This window comes from Manis javanica, chromosome 1 (genome assembly GCF_040802235.1).
Source record: "Manis javanica isolate MJ-LG chromosome 1, MJ_LKY, whole genome shotgun sequence".
NCBI lineage: Eukaryota > Metazoa > Chordata > Mammalia > Pholidota > Manidae > Manis > Manis javanica.
Genome location: NC_133156.1, coordinates 21,464,020 through 21,483,694, shown reverse-complemented (window position 1 = coordinate 21,483,694; position 19,675 = coordinate 21,464,020). Strand labels below are relative to the sequence as shown.

Sequence of the window (19,675 nt, the reverse complement as noted above, 5' to 3'; positions counted from 1 at the left end):
ACAGAATAGGCTGATGAACACCTGGTGTACCTGAACATTGAGAAAAGGTTCAGACAAATGGCAGAGCTTGGTGTTGAATTAGTGATGAACTAATTCACAGTAAAAAACCAATGCATTAAGAAAACTTTATTAATTCCACATAAAACAAAAAAGTTATGCTAGGAAGTAAAATTAATTAGAACTCATTATATTTTTTAAAAGAAGGAATTACAAATTAGAAAATATCACAAATTTAGATAAATCAAGACCCATTCGTCAGGAAAATCTCCAAACTTTACAAATAAATTTTTACTATAGCCACTGCCCATTTATTTATATTTTTATGACAACACAGAACACTGAGTTTTCTTTAAACATTGTATTTACCAAAAATTACTTTCAAAATCAGAAGCCAAGCATCCAGCAAATTTTATAAATAGCTTTGTTTTGGCCACTTTAGAGACTCTCTTCATTGATACCGTTTGGCTTTATGGAACTGGAGTGATTTGTGCGACAAATGGTAACGTTCGCCTACACTGGGTTACACATGGATAAAAATATATCTGTCCTCTGTAGCACCTTCTGCACTAGCTGCGCAGCTTAGAAAATCTAGCATATTATTCACAGTTTAGAGACTGAAATGTGCATACAGAATAACCATCCAATTAGTCAGAAAGCTTCATTCTACCATCACATAAAATATCTACTCATTACATATTCTGGCTTCTCTAGAACAAAAGTGAAAGGCTGTGTGTGTGTGTGTGTGTGTGTGTGTGTGTGTGTGTGTGTGTGTGTGTGTGTGTGTGTGTGTGTGTGTGTGTGTGTGTGTGTGTGTGTGTGTGTGTGTGTGTGTGTGTGTGTGTGTGTGTGTGTGTGTGTGTGTGGCCTTCCATCAGAGTGTAACAAAGGATTTATAGAAAGTAGGTCACTGAAATGAGGTGAACAGAGGAACTGAGATTATATGGAGGGAAAAAACCACAGCGGTTTTGAGCAGTCATTTTATGGCAAAATTTACCTGGAACTGCAGCATTTCCAGGCGCCGGTCAGTGAACTCAAACAGAGCCAGTGTCGTCCTGGTCAGGCACAGGGAATTGACCATGAAAGTGGCCATGTCAGCGGTGCCCAAGCCACTGGCAGACACTGTGCACATCTGGAGGAGAGGGTCCAGGACGCAGGACAGCACCTGTGGGCGCAGGGTCATATGAAAGTCCCCCCAGCTGGTGACGCGGGCCTGGGTCAGGACACTTCACAATGAGTGCCAAACTACCCAGAAGGGGCCGACGTACAGAAGCACCTAGGAAAAAGACTAAACGGTAAAAAAATCACAATAGTTCTTAAAACAGGCATCCATGAATAGATACTTTGTAGATTAAACAGAAGTGATTTAATATTTGAAGGAAAACTTAATTGTCAAAATAGTATCGGTTATAAAATGCCAGAATTTCCACTGAACGCACAACAGAAGAGCGATAAGCAATCGTTGAAAAATGAATTCAGAACATACTTGCACAAAATCGGCCTGGCGGGCATCTAGCGGCATGACCGAAGAACCATGAGATGCCAAAACTTCACGCAACAGCATGAGTGTCTGATTTAACGCGGAACTTGGTCCAAGATCAGGTGGTGGGAGCTCGACCTAAAAGCAAGGACGGTTTATCACTGTTCATGTTTTCCCCTCTGTATTTTAAGGTGTAAGTAAATTCCAATTCACAGTAAAATAATATGTAAAAGATGTAAACCATGAGCTGACCCATTACTAAGTCTATAGTTTATCAACAGTTTGTTGTACTAATCAGCACACAAAATGACAGAAAATTTTTGTTAGATTATTTCAGAATAAGTGTATCACAACTAGAAGTACAGAATTTGTACTTCTAAAATTCAAAAAAATATGAGAAAACTTACTGGTCTTTGAACTGTAGAGTTACACTGACATGTGGATTTGTAATGGCCTAGTTAGTATTTAGTTTCTTTAGACCAAGTCATGAGAAAAAAGTAATCAAGAGACAGCAGTGCCACAGCTGTAATATAACTGAGACTCACCACCCATCACAGGCCAAAACCTCAGAGACTGCAGCTCAGTAAGTATAGGTTTAGGCCCTAGGAGTCTATCCTTCAACAAGAGACCAGGCGATTTCCTGAGACTGGTTCATGGGCTGCACACATCACACACACAGTGTAACAGTGTCACTGATCACAGGCACTGGAGGCAAAGAGATCCATTTTACATTTGGGCCTACCACTTAGTAGTTCTGTGCCCTGGAGAAGTTATTTGACTCTGCAGACCTTCAGAGGGATCCGGAAGGATTCAGTGGGATCACAGAATCTCAGCTGCTGAGAAGAGGGCCTGGAACTTACTAACCAGAAAGAATGCCAGGTCCATCACCCCTACTCGCTTACCCCAACAGCCAAGAAGAGGTGCCCATGAACTTTTCCAAAAACACTTTTCAGAGTACTTATACTATTATAGTCAGATTTTGTAAATGAAACAACACTGACTACCTTGAAGTCCACATAAGAGACTTCAGTCTTACATCGGGTAGACAGAAAGGCATAAGAATTTTCAAGTGTCAGATCTGTATTAAGAAATCTTTACGTATAAAAGTTAAAGCATAAGTGACATCAGCAGGAACGGTGAAATACTGACTTCTGAGAATCATCCCTCCTTCATAAAGGCAACAAAAACAAAATGTAAGAGACATGCAAACAAACAGAGAAATGCAGGCCGTGCACATAAACAGTCAAAAGGAATTTCCCTGAGGAAACCCAGACACTGAAATTACTAGCCAAAGACTTCAAATACGATGTTTTAAATATGTTCAAAGAACTAAAAAGCAGAGACTGGCAGTTGACTTCCAGTTAATGAATTTAGTTGATTAACTAAAGGCAAGTATCAGAATAATGTCTTACCAAAAAGAGAATATCAAGTAAAAAGAGAAAAACGATAAAAAGAAAACTAACCAAATAAAAATTTTGGAGTTGAAAAGCAAAATAACTGAAATGAAAAATTCACTACAGGGAATCAACAGCAGATTTAAGGAGGAAGAATACATAATCAAGACACTTGAAGACAGGTCAATAAAAATTATCCAGTCTGAGGAAGAGAGAGAAAAAACAACTTAAAAAAATTACCAGAGTTTCAGAGAACTATGGGATGCCACCGCGACACAAGTACAAGAGGGAGCTCAGACTGGCGGGCGCCGAGGGGCGCAGAAAGACCGTTTGAAGAGATCATTGCAGAAGACTCACAAATGTAATTAAAAAAAACATGAATTTAAACATCCAAGTAGCTCCACAAACTCCCAGCAGAATAAACTTAAAAAGACCTACACTGAGACGCATTCTAAACTGTCCAAAGACAAAGAATCGGACAGCGTGAGGGAGAGAAATGACTCCCCCTGAGCTTAGGCTTCTCAGTAGGACTGACAGCAGATGTGTCACCGGACGACACGGAGAGCAGGGGCGCTGGCCGGCACACTCAAGGGCCGGCAGGAGACGGTCGGGGGGCTCTGCGTCAGCAGGGCTACTCAGGAAGGAAAACGGCATTAAGACAGGCCCAACAAACAAAACCAAAATTCTTCACTATCAAACCTCCACAAGAAATACTAAAGGGACTCCTCAGGACACAACAAAGGGGCACTAGACGGCAGCTCAAATGTGCACAAAGGGAAAACACTAATAAGGATTCTGACACAGGTAAACAGAAAAGACAGTATTAATGGACTTTCTGCTTGTAACTCCATTTTTTTCCCTGTCTAAAAGAAAACTGCATGAAGCAATAATTATAAATATATGTTGATGACCATACAATGTAGAAAGATGCGATTTATAACAATAATACCATAAAGGGAGAAGAGAACTGGGCTATTCAGGAGCAAAGCTTTTGTATCCTATTGCAAGTAAGCTGGTGTTAACTGAAACTTGACTGTTGTAAATTAAGATGCTAATTTTAATTCCCAGGGCACCATTAAGAGAATAATTATCTACTGTATGTACGTACACACACACACACACACACACACACACACACACACACCACACACTCACGAACATATATTTAAATAATAAGATGGAAATATTAACACAAAAGAAGGCAGTAATGGAGGGACAGAGGAACCAAAAAAAACACTAAAGACATACAAGAACAAAAAACAAAATGGCAGACATAAATCCTACTTTATCAGCAATTAAGTTAAGCACGACCAAAACCAGCAGAGGCGGACAGACGTATAAAAAACAAACAACAAAAACACGACCTAACTACATGCTGTGTTCAGGAAACACGCTAGATTGAAAGACAAAAACAGACTGAAAGTGAAAAGATGGAAAAAAGATAAACCTTGCAAACAGCAACCAAAATAGAGTTAGAGTAGCTATACAACTTCAGACAATACAGACTTAAAGACAAAAATCACCACTAGAAACAAAGTTTACTACTCCTCAATCTTTTTTCCTTTTTATTCCTCAGACTCAATAATTTCCAAGGTCCAATCTTCAAGTTCATCGATACTGTCTTCTGCCTACTAAAATACACCTTTGAATCACTCTACTGAACCTTTCATTTCAATTGATGTACTTTTAAACTCTAGAATTTCTACTTGGTTTCTTTTAAAGTTTTTTAACTCTTTACAGCTATTTCCATTTTGTACATACATTACCTTTTTGATTTTCTCCACATCACCCTTTAGTTCTTTGAGAACCTTTAACATGATTGTTTTAAAGTCTCTGTCTAGTAGAACTGCCATCAGGACATCAGGAATAGCTTCTGATTTCTTTCTTTCCTTTGAATGGGGCACACTTTCCTTTTTCTTTGTACACCTTGTCATTTTTTTTACCAGGACCTGAACATTTCAATGTAATAATTTAGTAACTCTGGAAAGCAGGTATTTTCCCTTCCCCAAGGTTTGCCATTTTCTGTTACTGTTTCTGGTTTATTTTTAGTTATCGTAACCTGTCTCTGCATCAAGATCAGCGGAGGTGTAAGCTTAAGGTCTTCTCAGGTCTTTCATGAGCCTGTTCCTTTCCCTGCACATGTGCAGTTTCTTTCTAATTTTCTCCATATACACATCTGCTTCTGAATGTCCTAGTCTTTAACGTATGGCTCCCAAAAGGGGACACACTAGAAAAATTAAGGGGGTGAACAAAAGCACTGGCCCTTCAAATCCCCAGAAACCCACCTGAGTGGGAAATGCAACAGTGGGGGCGCAAAGACAACAGCTGCCTCCCCTGGCCAGAGCCTCGACTCCCTGAGGTCTGGGGGACTGGGCCCTTTCTGCCCACCGGCTCCACAAGCTGTGTGCAAGGCGCTGCAGGAAAAGGGCCCAGCTGCCTGCCACGGCTGCGGGCGAGAAATGGGTAGATGCTCCTGTGCTGAGAGCTGAAACTGACCAAAACTGGTGACAGTTCACCATCCGAGCCTTCCTCTAGCAACTGAGATTTTGTATTATCAGCAGACTCCAGAGACCTGAGATGGTTACATTAGACCCCGCCAGGGCTGCCTAGGTAGTGCAGGAGGCAGATTTTGGAGCTTCCTACTTTACCATTTCCCCCAAACTTATATATTTTGATCTTGTCACTAGTTACCCTTCTATATCCATTTACTACTTCGACAAACTTTCAATTAATTCTCTTGGGTTTCTGAAGTGAATCATCATAGTATCCATAAATAATCTAATGCCTCCTCCTTTGAAATATTTATATTGCTTATTTATTTATCTGGGCTTTCTGATATTTTAAAAGTGTTACTGCCAAGTATTTTTGTCTTGTTCTTTCCTGACACAAATAGAATCTATACTGCTAATGCTCCTCTGTTAATTATGATGCCTGCTGTTAGTTTATCTCTATATGGTTACAGTAGTTCTACACTTTTACTAAGATTTACCCCCCTACAGTTTGATCAACTACCACAATAATACAAAATTTTCTTATTTAACACTGAAGCATTTTTCTAACAATGAAATATTCTTGTATTCCTGGATATAACCCATACTTGGTTTTAATATAATGCTGGATTTGACCTGAAGTTATTCTTAACTTATTCTTAACTATTTTAACTTTTTAAAAAACCTGAAGTAACTGGTTAGCTGTTTTCACTTTTGTCCTATCTTTAAAAGGCTTTTATGTCAGTGTTACACCACCTAAAAGGAACTGGTACTTTCCGTGCTTCTCTGTATTCAGGAGAATTACCTGTTCTTCATGGTGTTAATGAGGCGAGCCACATAACCTGACTTGGTCTAGCGGCATGTTAACTTTAGCAATTTTTCTTCCCTCCACAGGTGCATTCAAGTTTTCCACCTCTTTTGTATTCATTTTTTGTCAATTTATTTTGTCTTAAAATTGTTCTTTTTATTCAGCTTCTCACAGTTTTTTTTTAGTGTAAGATCACTAAATTTTAATATTGCATTCTCTAATAAATTTTAATCCTCATCTCTATTATTGCTAATATCTAATGCTATAATTTTAAATTATTTTTACTTTGGTTAAAGAATTGTTAAAAGGTTGTCAATTTGTTAATCTTTAAAAAAAATAATCATTACCTCCTGTTTTTTAATTTATCATTGAACTTTAATTCCATCCTTTTAACATTCTGTTTCCTTGCTGTCCTTCAAACTTCACAGCAAGAGTGCATGTTAGCACATTGCACTTTCAGTCACCAGCCTGTACGCCTCCAGCTGGGACAGCTTTAGGTACCAGGCTCATCCCCGTGCCTTTCCACATACCACACCCTGGCTCCTGTCCCGACCACATGACGAAAGCTGTCCTCAGGAAGTCAAGGATCATCTACAGGTTGTCAAAGACACCAAGCCTGCTGTCCTTGTTTTCTAGGACTCTTCATACAGTGTTGCTGTTAGCCATGCCCTCCTTCCCAAAACTCTACCCTCTGGGCTTTTCTGATGAAGCACGTTTCCTCATTTTTCTCCTGTCCCTCCAGTTACCCTCCCTCGGCTCCCACCATGGGTGGGCACCTTTCCTCCCGTGTGTTTCCAAGCCTGTCCTGAGAGCTCTACTCCTACTAAACATGATTCCTAGTGACCTCACCCAAGTCCATCAATCTAACTACCTTTTATGTACAACATTCTTGGAACCGACAACGTACAGCTCCACCCTAGAGGGGGCCAACTGCCGGGGACACACCACAGCACCATGACTTGTCTCAGTTGGACACCACCACCTTCTCCCCCAGATTTCACCCTTTCTGTGTTTCAGATACTTGTGATTAGTACTAATATTCCCAGGTTGGTAACCCAGGAATGACTTTGGTCTCCTCCTCCTCATATACCCATATTCAGTCACCAAGTTCTGAAAGTCCACCTTTACTCCTCAGGAATGAGTCCCTTCATGAGTTTCCTGGGTGTTTGCCTTGGATCATGTGGTTTTATAAAAACTACTTTGATACCTCCTAATTTTCCTGTCTTCAACCTCGCCTTTCTATCTATATGCCACACCACTTCCCAAGAGACTTTTTAGTAAATGAAAAATTTGCTTACTGGTGACTCACAGCTTGTGTTCTAGCATATTCTATCTGTTTTCTCTTGGGATGACCTTGGCCCACACCCTTTTCCCTTCCCTAAACCTAACACCCTTTAAAGCTCAAGTCGGGCACATGTGGGTTGCTATATATATATGCCTCCCTTTTGTGCTACCACAGCACCTTGGACACATGTAGTTCATAAAATATGATTCAGTAATTCATTTGACTATTTTCCACTAAAAGAGAAGAAACCTGAGGCCAACAGGTTGCTTGCCTTTGTTTATGTTCAAAGTCTGTATCATGTAGGAATAATTTTAGAAGAATTCTAAGAACATATGAACACACACACACACACATGCACACACACACACACAAATTGATTGTTAGCAAACTTCTGGGGCAAAACAGGAAAAAATCTAAGATAAATACTCCAGCTACAAATTCATGTTGCTTTTCCAGAAGAATCTGAGTTGTGCATGGCTCCTATTAAGGTTTTCCTGAGCCTAAGAATATAAAAATTGACAGGCTATCTATACTGGATTGCTGCTGACTGTTCCATCAGTTATTACAGAGTCTGTGCCTGACATAGCCAGCCTATCAGACAGGGCAGTATGATTCATAAAGAGAGCCAGCATGACGACTGCCAGGTATCCTTGAAAAACTTGAGTCCTCAAATAATGAAACAAGAATAAAGAAGAATTTGATTATTTAAACCCATTCTGTAGGATCCTACCATAATACGCAGCTCAATTTAAAATATTACCTCTCATAGGACTCTCAGGTTTCTGTTGTTTACTTAGTTTTTGTGGGAGTATTTATCTTGTTTGTTTTCATAATTAATCATAGTATATAACTCAAAGGAGCATAAATTCCATAAGGACAGAGATGGACCACCAGACAGTAAAAATATAAGCAAGCTGTTTAGAAAAAAACAGTAAGGGTTCATTTTTCAATCTATATGTTATCTTAGCTCCAACCTAAATATAGTAAGTTTGCCTTAATTACAGATATTTGGCTATAGAAAATGGCAGTGAAACGAGGGCTTGAGATTCTATCTATAATGACGACTCAATATTGCAGTGTTCCAGGAAAGGACTCTACACCCAGGCCAGTAAACCACCTCAGAATGAACTGTGTTGTTCACAGGAAGGACACAAAAGAACAAGTGTATGGAATGGGAAAAAATCATAACCAATGTAAAAGCAGTAACATGACATTTTTAAGTGGAAAAGATTCAGTCATATAGTTTAAGAATTACATGTTTCAAACATACCTTGTCCATTAATTTACTTGCATGGAGACTCAAGCTATTGAAGAATATCTTTTTGCTCAGCAAGTGCATTTCTTCAATGGTTGTCAGTAATGTAGCTGCACTATTTCCAACAATGCCACTAAAAGCAAAGAGTATTTCAGGTCACAAAACAGGCTAAAACAATTCAGTTCTTTAACTGAGTATAATTTATTTAAAAGACCTAGATTTAAATGAAAGTTTTCTGTAGACTATAACCTGCCAATTAAAAATAATCACTATAGCTTCATAAAGAAATGACAGGGTTTTTTTCAAGTTAGGTGATGAACAAATGAAAACAAACTATATTTTTAATATTGCACAATTTGTGTTAGAAAAAGTAGGTCAGAACAGACACATTCATAATATGCAAACTGATGCCTCTACTTTTCCTCTATTACAGAAAATGTATGTTTTGATTATCCAAGACCTAATTTTATGGAAGCCATTCCACCAATGTCTCTATTGATAAAACATTTAAATTTTTCAAATTAATACTGAGTTATTCATTTAATTTAACATATTTTTCTTATATTGTATCTGTCATTTATAATAACCACCATGTATTTTTACAACTGGCCTTCTGTTCCTGATACTGGCATATAGGATGGAGTCATTTTTAAATATTTTAATAGACTAATATGGAAACTATAAAAAATATAGCCTGTCTTACAGTGTCATTTGTAATAAAGCTTAAGTATATGCCATCAACAGATATATGCAGAGTAAAAAATGAATGTAAATTTTGGAGTCAATCATCATATTTTAGAAAAGACAAGTGGTTCCTAATCAGATTAAGTACTTTTTATTTAGAGAAGATAAAGCTATAGCTCTGTTTTATCAGTAACAAAAAACTAAAGCTTGAAGACAAATTTGTTATTTACACTCAGAACAGGATATTTTACTTTTATGCCTTCTAATATACATACATCATATCCAGCTGCTTAAGGCCCATGGATCTCTTCTATTAACGGAAGACTCAAAAATCACACTACGGACCCACACTGCCGCACCAGCTGTATGTGTGCAGGTGTGGGTGTGTACATGTACTTACATCTGGGGACGCTAGGTGTGAGGAAAGGGCAGACATCAAACCACAGCACGAATGACACGCTTATGATTCACACAGTGGCAGTTCTACTGGTCACACTCAGTCATGTAAATGGCGAAAACAAGTAATACCTCACACTGTATTCTAACTAAAATGAGCCATCCCGTGGGACTCACAAGCACATTTAACCACTCCTCTTACCTGATTGTATGGTGGTAAAATTTAAGGAGGTTGGAAATTTTATATAATAAAACTGCCCCAGGTTCAGCAACTATTACTTGTTCAATTCGAACCTATTAAAACATGTGAGAAAAAATTAAAAATTTCTTAAAAGCATAATTTTTCTTCATTAATCACATGGTACAGATCGCATTAAAAAAGGAAAAAATTAAATACTGCAGGAATCACAAAATTCCTTCTGAATAATTTCTCTATATGAAATCATAGGAGATAGTAAAATAACAAGACATTTTAATACAGATACTCTACAAAAAACGCTTCATCACCTACAGAATTTGGCTCAAAGCAGGTGTTATCAGAAAGAGTCAACATGATGAATCATTCTAAGATTTCCCCAGTACATAATGGAATCTAGTCCAGCACTAAATTGCAAAGCAGCTGTGACAGCCCTGAAAACAGGTTAGCAGTGAAAATACACTGCTCTACCACCAAATATTCAGAAAAAATGAAAGAATTCTTATCTTCTAACTATTACACCAAGTTGCATTTTATATTAAAGAATAGGAAAACAGACAAATCTTTAATTTCAAGAGTACTAGGCCAGCAACAGATCTACCTCCAGGTGAGCGTGCCCTGCCTCAAGACTAACTGCTGGGGATCTTTCCTGACTAAATCCCACCCTCAGTGCCCCAGCCCTTACTTTATATTTCCTGACTAACGAATGCTCTCTAAGCACACCGACACACGCGTACTCACGACTGCCGCACCTGTCCCGAACCTGCTGCTGACATTGTGTCGTTTCCTAACTGGATTCTAACCACAGACATTGTGTTTCCTGCTGCTTTTGCGCCTCTACAAGCACCTGGTACAACAGTGCAGACACAGCAGATGCTTAACAAATGCTTTTGAAAGTTGAAGTTTCTCTATACTTGGATTTTGGAATATGTCATAATGTCAACATATGTGATTTGCTAAATTTTATAAATTTATGTACACAATATACAAAAATCTCTTGGATTACAGAAATTAATTGGCCTTTACATTAATACATTTATGAAACTGATACCTCTTTTGGCATAAGGTAACAGACTAGCTAACTACCATGACACTATAAATCATGAATGGCATCTGAATAGTTTTCAAATTACAATTTTAATAGTGACTTAAATTATATATCATAAAATGAAATGCAAAAGTGGTATTCTCTGAATTTTAATATAGTTATTAGGGCAAAATACAAAGGATACTAATTGTAGACAGATGCTCCCTAGTAACACCATCTCTACTATCTGGCAATCAGCTTTCTACAATTTTCAGCGTTCAAGAAAAGACTTCATCTCAACTCCCTTAAGAAATAAAGAAAGGAGGAAGAAGGAAAGAAGGAAAGGAAATGAGGGAAGTGCAGGGGGGAAGAAGAAAGAAAAAAATAAAATGACTTCCAGCTCTTACATACACAGAGGTTTGCTGGAAAGGAGCGTCCATTCGGCTCCAATGAGACAAGAGAAAGGCTCCAGTGTTGGGAGATTTCTGCGTGACACCCCAGGGCGGGAAAGTCCGGCACACTCTCGTTTATGGGGATTATTCAGGAGGCCAGTCAAGCTCAGTAAAAGCCAATGGTCATGGGAAAAACAACAGCAGGTAAGCCAAACAGACACAAAGTAGAAAGAGTAATAAAGGAAACTGAGGCAGCAGGCCAGCAGCAGCGGCGGCGCAGGTATACACGCTGCTCTCCAGTCCAGGCGCAGACGAAGCACCCCACAAACCAACTGTACTAGAAATGGCACAGATGATAAAGGCAGGAATTTTAAAAGTGGCAAAATGGGCTGCAGGCAACCTGACAACAACCTCGGAAAGCGATATAAAAGCACAGCCGCTTTATTCCAACGTCAGAGCGGCTGGAACGTAAGAATGGGAGCAAGAGGAGAGCATGCCTCTGGAGGGGGGGGGAGACGAGGTGGGGGCCTGGCTGACAACGACGACCCTGTCCCCCGGCACGAGAGGCGGCTGCTCAGGATGCGCCTGTTCCCAGCGTACACAGGCGAGCCGAGGGCACCCTGACTACACCGTGCCATCCATCACTGGGCTCTGTTCTCCCCGCCATTACCTTTGTACTTGACACCTACCTACAGAGAACCCACCCAAATTTATGGTCAGGAGCATTTAACACAATAAAGTTGTTATTAAGTGACATAAAATTTAAATATCAGCTGGCAATCTAGAACTTTCACATAAAAGGACCATTGTACCTATGGGTTTGAAAAACAATGATTTAAAATGTTAATTCTGATGTTTTTAGCTACGACTTTGGAGTGAAGATGCTATACAGCTATAGGCTTGATGCTGGTGATCCCCTGTACCCTCTCCACATCATGTGGATTTTATCTATGTAGTTTTAAAGCAGACTTTGAAAACTGGAAATAACTAGAGATCATATCTTAATGCATACATTTGTAAGTACACAGTCCACTACCTATGAAACTTCACTTTATTAAACAAAATAAAAGGTGGTGAAATATAGGATAGAGTAAAACAAATAGACAGTTTCTCAGGGACATCTCCAATTCCCATCACAACCTTTTCTTTATGCTTCTAACAATGAACTCTTCCCTTTCCTAAAGAGAATTCATTCCTGCAAAAAAGAGATTGAGTGACAGGAATCTGGCCAAAACATTCAGTGTCATATGCCATGATTAAAAATTTAGCTGTTTCACATAATACAGGAAGGTCCTGGGGAGGAGATTACAGCACAGAGAAGACAAGCAGGGACTCTAGCAATTTACTAGCTGAGGGACAGTGACTGCAATGGGGTGTGGGGAGGACTGGATAATATGGGTGAATGGTGTGACCACAATGCTGCTCATGCGAAACCTTCATACATTTGTACATCTATGATACCTTAACAAAAAAAAAATTTAACTGCTTATTAGGAGGAAAAAGGTTTTATGTTAATGGAAGGTAAAAGCAAACAGATTATAAAGAAAAATGTTTAAAATTATAATTGCAAAAGAAAACGTTAAAGCTTTTTTTGTCAGCTAACTACTGTATCACTGAGAATATTAGATACCTAAATGAGATCATACAGAAAAAAACTCTCAAAATAACACTGTGCATAGAGAAAGGAGAGGAGTCATCACTGAGTCCCATGTGACTATCAAGCCAATCTGATGTGTAACTACAAAAGTGAATGCATGTCAGATATTCTCTGGAGTATGTGATAAATATTACCACCATGTGGAAAGATTTAAGGTTTCCGTCACTTCAGGAACTAAAAGGATTTTTCTTAATTTTACAATAAAATGATCTTTGTTGGCTTTCTATAGTTTCCTTCTTCATCTTTAAAATATCTGAAATTAAAATTTCACAGGGAGTCACAATAATGTCCTACAATTGTTATAAAAATTTTCTGGGCATATACATTTAAATAAGATGAAATGAGAATTTTTAAGTACATTTTAAAAGAAAGGGAGACTAGTATATAATCTTTATATAAGCAATGGGTGTTATTTTTAACACATTTAATATGGTAATGCTTTCTAGTCAGATCAGGACAGGAAACTCTTAAGGTTCATTCCAGCCTAGAATAGTATCTTACATAATTACTGAAAAAACACAAAAAGGAAAAGAAGGAATGAGTAATATAAGGAATACAATACTGTGAGTAAGGGGGGAACCTGGGGCAGATGAAACATGATTTATTCTCAAAGGGACTAGGACTTGTATTCAACTACATGTAGTTATATAATCAAGTTACAGTAATGATGAAATCTGTAGACATAACCAGTGCCACAAGGTTATGTCATCTGAGATTCCCTTGCCTGGATGCAAAATACCAAATAAAATCTTGGAAACAAAAAATTAGTTTCAAAATTTGATTCTTAGTAAGAATAGATCACAAAACTTCTGGACTTTAATTTCTACATCGTAACTGAAGTCAATCAACAAAGAAAAGAAAACCAGTACTTGCAAAATATTCTATAAATGTTAATAAAGAAAAATACCATCTATTGCAGGCCTAGAAGGTGTCAGGAACTGCATTTCATCTGCCCAGTTTTCTCACTTAATCCTCACAAGCACCCTAACAGCAGGTATTCCTGCACAGCCCAAAGTGAGCCGATCAACAGGGCAGAAGAATCCGGCAATTTGAACAAGTCCATGCACCTCAGTTTGACTTCAAATTCTGTTCCTGCTGCTGTAAACAGTATTGACAGTAACACTGAAGCATGTTATCATTTATCCTTGGATTTACCATTATTTATTGCTGATTAAAAAATATACTACACCTGAAGCAATAAAGTAAATGGAGTATGTTCTTAGTAAATCTCTGTGAAGAGTTCATAGATTAATTATTTCAATTTAACAGATTTTTTCTCAATTAATTAACATAAATTACTATGGGAAGAACACGTAAAAAAAAAAAAGTCAATGCAAACTAAGAATATTTCAAATTTTCTTTCTGAAAAAGAAAACTATGGTCATTTTTAAATGTATTTTATTGCTCTATATTAATGTGTTAATCATTTGAGAACATTACAGCTTGGTTTCAAACACTGAGTTCCTTTAAACCATATGAATAAGGCAATGATTTAACCAGACACCATATAACATGTATAAAGAAAGTATTTTTACCTTTAAGGGCCTGCACACACCTTCAGTGATATGTCCAACAACTTCCTGAATATTTTCTTCAACACCTATGATAAATTATAACAGAAAACTTTTCCCATGTTACATACTGCTTCACATAAATGCAAAAACTAACCAAAATACGTATGATGAATGGCACTAATAACACTTAAAATAACCATAACAATATTTTATCAAGTTCAGTATTCTTTAGGACATGATTATATTAATATGTGACCTAGACACTTAATTCATTTGCCTCTTAATGAAATATTACTTCTTTGTGAAAAAGAGTAAATGTATGAGTCACAGGAAAAAAACACTGAAATACATTACCTGAAGGAAGTAAAGTGAAGATGTATCACCATCTGTTCTACAAGCATCTCACTCTAGGCAGTGGTGCTGAGCACAGAAGCTGAGGCCACAGACGGAAAACACCCTTTGCCATCTAATGGGAAGACTGTCCAGTAACTGCCGACTATGTGTGTCAAGCTCTGTACTAGAACTTCACATTTAATAATTGTAACTACCTTCATCTTGACAGACGGAGAAACTGAAGCTTGGAAGAATTAAACCTTTCCACAGAGTGACCTATTTCACCTAACTGTTTTCTTTCCACCTCTTTAACACAGTCTGTTTTAGATACTTTACTACATCTTTGAATACATTTTTTAAACTGGGTAATCAGGATAACAGAAAACAATTTGAACAAGTGCAGACTTTGTGCCTATCTAGCATATATGCTAAATCTAATCTCCGTAACAAAGGGTTAAGAATGAGGAGGGTAAGGACGGCCGCCAGTCTGTGCACCGGCTTCTCTGAGGATCACCTGCTGAACCAGACTCCTGTGGGCTGAGCCACGCATAAGTCAGGCGACAGCAGCCACAGTATCCCTCCCCACTTTCTATTAAAAACAGAACATCTTAATTTTCCATTAACCCTTCAAACTCTTCAACGGGCGTCTTAAGGTAATCACAACTAAGAATATTTGAAATTCTGTAAACAACAGGTATCAGCAAAATAGTCATTTTTCTTCCTTGATTTCAAGACCAAAATTTTAAGCACAGTTAGTACACAGGTGATTCTTCCGAATGACTTTAAAACAGTCACGTGCAAAGGAATAAAGGGCTTGTATATTAGACATGAAAAGTGAGTGACTTACAGACCTCAGCGAGTGACTCAGTCTGTTCACTCACAGGCAAAATAAGGACACCACCACCTTTGCCTCTAAGGCCTGGCGGGGAAGGCGTGGGGTGACACGCAGCAGGCCCCCCAGGAGCGCCGTGCCGGGGGAGTGTGAGCCCGGGACGGAGGACAGCAAGGACCCACTAAGGTGTGCACAGCGCGACGGGACGGCGGGATGGAGGAGAACGTCTGCTAGCAGGCAGGGGAGCGAGGGAGGCAGGTTTGCCAGGGTGCTCTTTGTCCCGGCCGGCGTGCAGACGCCGTAGTCAGAGCGGACACCAGGACGCCCTGGGCCTTCCCTGCGCGGTGAGACAACAGCAGAGGCCCACCTTGCGTAGTCACGCGCTTTAAGAGGGCGTCGAGGTGTTCCTTTTCGGAGGCAGTAGCCTGATGGAGCCACGCCAGCATGTCCCCCACGTACCTAGGGAGAAAACCAGGGTTGGTAAAGGCCTCCTCAGAAAACCGGCAGTTCCCGTGCTGCCTGACTGCTACCTCAGAGGGTCGTGGGAGTGCATTTCAATGGGCCTGGGCGTCCCTCCGGGGCCTCCTCGGGTCAGGGCGTCGATGAATCCGCGGACAACGGTACTCCTTCTGGCCGTGCCGAACTCATCCAGGGAATACCTACAGGACACAGGGTACTTGGAAACAGCTGTTTTTCTTAACAGTTAGATTCACACAATTTCTGAGATAAGGAAGACATCTAAACCATCTTAAACTCTCTCAAGAAATACTGTTTTTAAACAAAAAAAAATTTAGGAAATGCAACTTGATCATAATTACAGTCTAATCTTGGGGTACATATTTTTCTACCTCGTAAGAAAGAATGCTGGGATTTGGGACAGTGGCAGTGAGAGAGCGAGCAGTGGGTTTGATAAAAGTAAAAATCAAGGTCAAGTGGGAGCCCTGTACACGTCAGGTTTCAGCGCCCTCAGAGCCCAGAACCTGATGCCACAGAGCTCACACGGCCACGGGGTCTGGTCCTCAGAGGGAGGGAGAGAGAACCCCGCAATCCAAAACACAAGACTTTTTCTTCCACATTAAAAAATTGTCCTCTACACAAACTACCACAATTTGCCCCAAACATACTATTTGCCTTTAAAAGCTGTCACATAGTAGACATATTACAATATTAGACATATTACATGTTCCCTAAATTTACAAACAACTAGGCGTACAGAGCAAATCCTTTTTTCAGTATATATACTAAGTATACATTTATATAGAGGTACACAAATTTTTAAGAAAGAAACTATATATTTAAGTTATCTATTGTGATTGAAAGGGGAAAAAAACTTTTTCTAAAGTGAGGGAATTTGTAGGGAAGGGAAGCTTTGAACGGGGAGATCAAACCGGGTGAGGTTCTAAGACGGCTTAGAGGTGCCGAGCGCGCCCCGTTCTCTGCGCAGAACCAGCCTTTGCTTCCCACTGTCCCCACAATTCCTCACACCCACTGACCAACTAAGAGTTCCTTCTATTTTAAAAGTACACAGGGAAACAAAATTTGATTCGCAGCTCAATGTCAGCACATTCTAGACCCACTAACTTTTAAATCTCTCAACAGTATTCTAGCAGACTAAATATTAAGAGTTGTTTCATTACCTGACATACAAATGAAAGTTAGTAAAATCCCAAACGTTTCCAAAAAAATTAATGTCATACACTATACTAAAAAGTTACACTGCTGTAATATGCCACTGATTTAATTTAAAAAATCTCCATTTTAAGTAAAAGGGAAAATGCAGTGAAGTGGTCAGTAGCTATGTATTTTTAGAAATCTGAACCTTCTTAAAGGACTGTTCACTAGTAACCTGATCTCTGTTCTCTGTGTTTATTTTCAGTTAAAAATAAATGGTTTAGAAACTCCAAGTAGTGTCATCCTAGTAGTATGTTAAGATGAAAAAACAATCTCAAATTAAATTTTTGCTGAAAGACTTCTATTTTTCCCTTTGCTCTTAAATTATAAATGTTTCATGTGTAGAATGAATTCCTTTAAATGATCACCAACTCTAAGATGATTACCTAATTACCTATGACAGCACGAAATATACCAACTTTTAACTTCTTAAAATATAAAGCAAATTCTCGCCCTGAGGACCTGCTAAGCAGAAACCACCTAACTTCTGTTTCTGGGACTGTTCACTCTGACAGGCTGATCAGAAAGCAGTGACTCCACCAGCACTTCAAATGAGAGGGAGAGTATTCATCAAGGGGCTTTCAGCGATGATCTAGACGTGAAACATCTTTTCCCCAAGACAAAGAAAATGCAGCTGACCAAAGACAGATTCTTTTCCAACAGGGTCAGATATTCAAATGTAGCTTTACAAAGGTGAATACTAAAACAATGTGAATTTTCCAAAATGCCCCCAGTTAAAACTGAGATCATCATTTTTTTATGTCTACCTGGAGTAAGAAAAGAAAAATCCTGGCCAAATGGCAAAAATAGGATGAAAAATTTTAGGTAAAAACCAAATTGGAAGATAATGGTGTAAAAGCCTAAGAAATACAATGCAACAAATACATAAAGAATGAAGAAAAATCAGCATTGGATGTATTACTACATTCTTTAATAATTTATACTCTGGCAATTTACCTATGGAAAGAAGACATCAATTCATTCATTCTACTATAATACATTTATTTTTAAGGCAATTCTGTCCTTGAGTCATTAAGAGTTAATAATGCACCAGCTCTCCAGCTATGTTAACTAACTAGTGAAAAGTGGGTACATTTCCTAGAACATGATGCCTCCACGTTTGAGAAGACAATGAACAAGTGAAGCTGTCACTCATTTCTCACATCAAGTTCACAGCACCACCTGGTGGCTACTGGGATACACTGGTAAGTTTTTCCTGAATTTAAAGAACACCACTTGGAACATGTATGATTACTTAATGAAAGGACAACGTTATTTTCTTAGCATTCATCTTATGATAATCAACTGGTCTTAAAATCTTCTTTCTTCTTCACTCGACTTCCAAACGCTTTATTACAAAACTTCAAATTGCACTATTGCCCCCCATTCCCTGGCACATGCCCTTCAGAGGTAAATCTCTATGCCTCTGTAGTTCAGTGTTATTCTTTGTCTTCAAGCTTCGGCCCGGCCATCACATAGGCCCTAAACGCACCCCTCCGTAGATGACAGTTTTCCAGTTTATCTAATTTCCTTTCAAAATAAAAATGATGGCTAAAGATAGCTTAAAAAAAAGATGAGCAAAGCATTATGCTACCTTATGCAAACTATCTAATTTAATCTTCACAACCCTGTAGATAGGCACTATTTTTATCTTTATTTTATAGCTAAGAAGACTGAAGGTAGAGGGTCTTGCCAAAAAATCTAATTCTGAGCCCACCTTCTAAACCATGACGCAATATTGCTCCCTTCAAAGTATTTATCAAGAATCAAAATTCAGAAAGAACATTCATGGTCGAAGTCAAGTTAGCATTTTCAGATGCCCAAAGCACACAAAGGCCTTTTTTTAAGAGATTAATTAACCTTATGAGTATCAATCTGTGGACAATGTAACATTTTATTAAAACCAAACAGCAAACATTTTAAGTACTAAAAGACTCTTATAATTGAACACCAATACCTTAAAGTGAAAAGGCTGGGAAGGAAAATTCAAGTACCTACCGTGTGCTATCATGTGTCACTCCCAACACCGAGGGTCCTAACGATCCGGCCCCACTGACCCAACAGCCTGTGCAAGCCTGGCAGTTAACTTCCCAGGCTGCACACCCTTCCCTGGTCCACACCTCGGCGCCTGCCGTCCCCTGGACCGGGGATGTTCTTGCCCTCCTTTTCTTCCTAGAAAATGCCTTTCCAACCTTCAGAACTCACTTCCTACCCACTTCCCAAAGGAAACCTGCCCTGATGTTCACCCCTTTCCCCTGCCACGGA

General features: G+C 38.9%; 1 protein-coding gene across 2 annotated transcripts in view; it reads right to left on the bottom strand.

The window, feature by feature from the left end:
* COG6 (component of oligomeric golgi complex 6) overlaps positions 1-19,675 on the bottom strand; it is a 55,482-nt gene that overhangs the window by 17,264 nt on the left and 18,543 nt on the right. For both annotated transcript variants that reach the window (XM_037011970.2, XM_037011971.2), the window contains 7 exons: positions 16,270-16,398; positions 16,107-16,198; positions 14,596-14,660; positions 9,991-10,082; positions 8,724-8,841; positions 1,484-1,615; positions 995-1,162 (listed from right to left, as the gene is read on the bottom strand). In XM_037011970.2, coding sequence (XP_036867865.2) covers positions 995-1,162; positions 1,484-1,615; positions 8,724-8,841; positions 9,991-10,082; positions 14,596-14,660; positions 16,107-16,198; positions 16,270-16,398 — 796 coding nt within the window. The remainder of the gene's footprint in view (positions 1-994; positions 1,163-1,483; positions 1,616-8,723; positions 8,842-9,990; positions 10,083-14,595; positions 14,661-16,106; positions 16,199-16,269; positions 16,399-19,675) is intronic.